Here is a 6,000-nt window from a genome sequence, read left to right as displayed (position 1 = left end):
TGTTACACCGACACTGGAGAGACCCCCCCCCCCCCACTGACCCAGCATGTTTCATATAGAACAAATTTATCAAAATGAACGGCTGAGAATCGATCATAGCGATCCACATAGACCTGCTTTATGGTACGGGGGTAGTGTAGCTACCTCCCCCCTCCCCCCATGTCTCTTTGTTTTTACCATTGTTTTGTTGTGATGGGAGTTCTCTCGTTAAGGTCATGCTGATTACATGTCGGTTTGTATTTATCTAAACTGTCAATTGAAATGTCAACAACTGCTTTTACTTCCTTCTAAAGGTGAAACAGTCAAACAGCGCTTCAAAGCGCCGCAAATCCAGAGATCGCAGACGTTACCACGAAGAGTCGGCTTCTGTCACTACTTTTACAACCATCCCAGCACCCACAGCTAATCCTGGCATAGCAACAGGTGTCCAATCAGCGCCAGGTGTGGTGGCTGCCCATGTGTCTGATGAGGACTTCTATTGCTGTACGTGTGATGTAGAAGCACTCTGTGTCTACATTATGACTCTGGGATGCTTCAAGTCCCCTGCCGAGTGTCTCAGGTATCATGAAATTTTAGACGGATTATTGACCCAACATTATTCAATTGAACTCACGGACCTTATCGGAAAATAAACGTCTTGCACCATTTTAGTTTAGATCGTTCAGACCGTAGAATACAAAAGTATGCCCTCTCAAAATAATTTGTGGAATTTAACGACAAAAGACAAAGAACTTGTGTACTTACGGTTACATGACATTTTACCCAATTCCGTTTTACCCAATGCCAATTTACCCAAATTTGTAATCGCAGTCGTTATTTTAAAGCATTTTTTTAAAAAATAATTATGCGGAAAAAATAATCCCGTTTTGGGTTGTAGTAGTTTCATATCAATTCCCACGAGCAATTTAATTATATACTCTAAAATACGCTCAATAGTCGTTCTTGTAATTTTAACAATAATGTAAATTAAAGTTTGCATTGGGTAAAAAAGGTGTTGATTAAAATGGACTTGTGTAATTTGTCATGACACCTATAATTACAATTAAAAAACTCGTTCCTAAGTCGTCATATCCAACACGGTAAGGTCATTTTTACATGTATTAGGGTAGGTTTCGTGGAATTATTGAGGTAAAATGGACAAAATGGTCAACTTTTTTTGCAGTGGCACCATTACACCGCAGAGGTATACCCAAATAGTCACTGGCAATTATGCCCGATGCGTGTATCTCGTGGTTAATACATTGAAAATGCAACAATATTGCGGAAAATAGCTGCTTTAGCAGAAACCGGCAAAATTGAAGGGAAATTAGCAACCCATGTTCGCAAAAGTGTCCTAATCTTAGCCGCCAAATAGAAGTACAAACTTTATAACCTATTTGTCGCACGTCTTGTATCACGCATCTGCTCCATTTATGTATCGCTTTTTCGCACGCAACGTAGCTCGATTTCGCACTATTATCAGCCATTAAGCCTAGTTTGATGCTCGTTTTTCAGCATAAAAATTATTATTAAAGCTTTTTTTACTACTAGTAGTACTTATTACTACTTTATTACTATTTATCAAAGGGTTCCTAGCCAGTTGATTGAATCTACACCCGTCTCACATTGACAGACAGAGCCTTTTTTGAGCGAAGGATTTTTCGGAAAAAAATCAGTTTTTGTGGCACTGGGATGTACATCATATATTTCAAAAAATAGATTCGAACAGTGAAAATAGATTTGGCCACTGAAAATAGATTCGGCCAGTCCCACATTGACAAACAGAGCTTTTTTTGAGCGAGGGATTTTTTTGGGAAAAAAAGTTTTTTTGGCCTTGGGAGGTACCATTTTTTAGAGTATTGACCCCAAAGCGACAACTTTTGGTTTAATACAATCCATTCAAATAGGAGATACTGCCAAAAAATTATGCGCAACATTCAACAACTCTGTGACCCATGGGGTTACATAATATTTTTGAAATATGAAACGACTTTAGAGAAACATTTGACGAAATCGCAAAACTTGACTTTATATAAGACTAATCTTAAATTTCTTTACATCATAGCCAAAATTAGCTTGACACACGTTTCTCTTATCACTTTGAACCACCTAGACCCAATAGTCGAGAAATGAGAATTCATTTTACATAAAGAACAGACGAATTTTTTGCGTGTCCGAACTTTACATTACTAATGTACCAATTTTTCAAGTATTGATCCCGAACTAAAAATTTTTGGTTGAATACAATTGATATGATTAGGGTATACTACCAAAATAGTATGACCATAGGGTCACATCATTTTTTTTACAATAAGAGACGAATAATGAGAAAACATTTCACGAAAAAGCAAAACTTGACTTTATATAACACTAATCTTAAAATTCGTTACCTCATAGCCACAACTGGCATGAGACATTTCTGTCTGGTCACTTTGAACCACCTAGACCGAATAGTCAAGAAATAAGAAAGCATTTTACATAAAAAAGAGAGGAATTTTGTGCCTTTCTGAACTTTACTTTTCCAATGTACCAATTTTTCAAGTTTTGACCACAAAGCAAAAAGTTTGGTTTTAATACAATCGATATGAATAGGAGATACTACGAAATTAGTATAAGCAGCATTTTACGACCCCTTAACCCATAGGGTTACATCATATTTTTTAAATAAGAGACGAAGTTTGAGAAACATTGCAAGAAATTGCAAAATTCGACTCTGGTGTTCAGAATCTAAAGACATGTAATTCGCTAACCGAATTACAACCAAATAAACTTGTTGATTAGTTTGCAAACTAAATTTTTGTACAGTGAATTAAGAACAGAAAAAAATAAATTAGTTATATAAATCCAATCTTAATTTTTTTACATCATAGCCAAACATAGCCCACAACACGTACCTCTTATCACTTTGAACCACCTGGACCCAATAGTTGGGCATTAAGAAAGCATGTTACATAAAAAACAGACGATTTTTGTGCCTTTCTGAACTTTACTTTTCTAATGTACCAATTTTTCAAGTTTTGACCCCAAAGCAAAAAAATTGGGTTTAATACAATTCATATGAATAGGGGATGCTAACAAAATAGTATGAGCAACATTCTACGATTCTTCGACCCATAGGGTCACATCATTTTTTTACAATAAGAGACAAATTTTGAGAAACATTTCACGAAGAAGCAAAACTTGACTTTATATAACACTAATCTTAAAATTCGTTACCTCATAGCCACAACTGGCATGACACATTTCTGTCTGGTCACTCTGAACCACCTAGACCGAAATGTCGAGAAATAAGAAAACATTTTACATAAAAAAGAGACGAATTTTGTGCCTTTCTGAACTTTACTTTTCTAATGTACCAAGTTTTCCAGTTTTGACCCCAAAGCAAAATTTTTGGGTTTAATAGCATGCAAACGAATTGGAGATACTACGATTTTAGTATAAGCAACATTCTACAACTCTTTGACCCATGGGGTTACATCATAATTTTGAAATATGAAGCGACTTTAGTGAAAATTTTGACGAAATTGAAAAACTGGACTTTATTCAACACTAATATTAAGTTTATTTAATTCATGGCCAAAATGAGCCCAAAACACTGTTTCCTTATCACTCTAAACCACCTAGACCCAACAGCGAGAAACACCAGGGCATTTTACATAAAAAACAGACGAAGTTTTTGCGTCTCCAAACTTTACATTTCTAATGTAATGTACCAAGTTTTCAAGTATTGACCCCGAAGCAAAAATTTTTGATTTAATACAATTGACTTGAGATGAAGATACTACCAAAATAGTATGATCAACTTTGACGAAATTGCAAAACTTGACTCTATATAACACTAACCCTAAATTTCTTTACATCATGGCCAAAGTGAACTTGACACACTATTTCCTTGTCACTCTTAACCACCTAGACCCAACAGTCGAGAAATAAGAAGGCAATTTACAAAAAGAAGCAGACGAATTTTTTGCGTCTGCGAACTTTGTTTTTTCTAATGTACCAATTTTTCAAAAATGACCCCAAAGGAAAAATTATTGGTTTAATACAATCCATATGAATAGGAGATACTACGAAAATGGTATAAGCAACATTATGCAACTCTTTTACCCATGGGTTACATCATAATTTTGAAATATGAAGCGACTTTAGTGAAAATTTTGACGAAATTGAAAAACTGGACTTTATTCAACACTAATATTAAGTTTATTTAATTCATGGCCAAAATGAGCCCAAAACACTGTTTCCTTATCACTCTAAACCACCTAGACCCAACAGCGAGAAACACCAGGGCATTTTACATAAAAAACAGACGAAGTTTTTGCGTCTCCAAACTTTACATTTCTAATGTAATGTACCAAGTTTTCAAGTATTGACCCCGAAGCAAAAATTTTTGATTTAATACAATTGACTTGAGATGAAGATACTACCAAAATAGTATGATCAACTTTGACGAAATTGCAAAACTTGACTCTATATAACACTAACCCTAAATTTCTTTACATCATGGCCAAAGTGAACTTGACACACTATTTCCTTGTCACTCTTAACCACCTAGACCCAACAGTCGAGAAATAAGAAGGCAATTTACAAAAAGAAGCAGACGAATTTTTTGCGTCTGCGAACTTTGTTTTTTCTAATGTACCAATTTTTCAAAAATGACCCCAAAGGAAAAATTATTGGTTTAATACAATCCATATGAATAGGAGATACTACGAAAATGGTATAAGCAACATTATGCAACTCTTTTACCCATGGGTTACATCATAATTTTGAAATATGAAGCGACTTTAGTGAAAATTTTGACGAAATTGAAAAACTGGACTTTATTCAACACTAATATTAAGTTTATTTATTTCATGGCCAAAATGAGCCCAAAACACTGTTTCCTTATCACTCTAAACCACCTAGACCCAACAGCGAGAAACACCAGGGCATTTTACATAAAAAACAGACGAAGTTTTTGCGTCTCCAAACTTTACATTTCTAATGTAATGTACCAAGTTTTCAAGTATTGACCCCGAAGCAAAAATTTTTGATTTAATACAATTGACTTGAGATGAAGATACTACCAAAATAGTATGATCAACTTTGACGAAATTGCAAAACTTGACTCTATATAACACTAACCCTAAATTTCTTTACATCATGGCCAAAGTGAACTTGACACACTATTTCCTTGTCACTCTTAACCACCTAGACCCAACAGTCGAGAAATAAGAAGGCAATTTACAAAAAGAAGCAGACGAATTTTTTGCGTCTGCGAACTTTGTTTTTTCTAATGTACCAATTTTTCAAAAATGACCCCAAAGGAAAAATTATTGGTTTAATACAATCCATATGAATAGGAGATACTACGAAAATGGTATAAGCAACATTATGCAACTCTTTTACCCATGGGTTACATCATATTTTTGATATAAGATACGACTTTAGAGAAACATTTGACAAAATTGCAAAACTGGACGCTATATAACTCCAATCTCATTTTGTTTTTAAATCATAGCCAAACTCAGTCCACAATACGTTCCTCTTATCACTTTGAACCAACTAGACCCAATAGTCGAGCAATAGGAATGCATTTTACATAAAAAAGAGACGAATTTTGTGCCTTTCTGAACTTCACTTTTCTTTTGTACCTTTTTTCAAGTTTTGACCCCAAAGCAAAAATTTTGAGCTTAATACAATCCATATGAATAGGAGACACTACGAAATTAGCATGAGCAAAATGCTACAACTCCTGAACCCATAAGGTCACATCATATTTTTTAAATAAGAGACGAAGTTTGAGAATCATTGCATGAAATTGCAAAACTCGACTTCGGTGTTCTGAATCTAAAGACATGTAATTCGCTCACCGAATTACAATACAATAAGCTAGTTGATAGGTTTGCTAAATTTTTTGTTCAGTGAATTAAGAACAGAAAAAAAAATTTGACTTTTTTCTGAAAAACACCATAATTTTTTTTAATGATTTTTGTCGGAATATCAGGTCCAATTTCTCTTCTTGATTAACAAAAGCCG

The 6,000-nt window shown here is 34.5% G+C and overlaps 1 protein-coding gene across 1 annotated transcript in view; it reads left to right on the top strand.

Annotated features, from left to right (window-relative positions):
* Window positions 1-6,000, top strand: part of LOC142357437 (uncharacterized) — a 63,706-nt gene that overhangs the window by 10,124 nt on the left and 47,582 nt on the right. The window contains exon 3 of the mRNA XM_075409068.1: window positions 294-559. Coding sequence (XP_075265183.1) covers window positions 294-559 — 266 coding nt within the window. The remainder of the gene's footprint in view (window positions 1-293; window positions 560-6,000) is intronic.

The sequence above is a fragment of the Convolutriloba macropyga genome, unplaced genomic scaffold (assembly GCF_964194025.1).
Source record: "Convolutriloba macropyga unplaced genomic scaffold, txConMacr16.3 SCAFFOLD_421, whole genome shotgun sequence".
In the NCBI taxonomy this organism is placed as follows: Eukaryota; Metazoa; Xenacoelomorpha; order Acoela; family Convolutidae; genus Convolutriloba; species Convolutriloba macropyga.
Note: the sequence above shows the minus strand (reverse complement) of the source record. Positions and strands in the feature narration are given on the sequence as shown.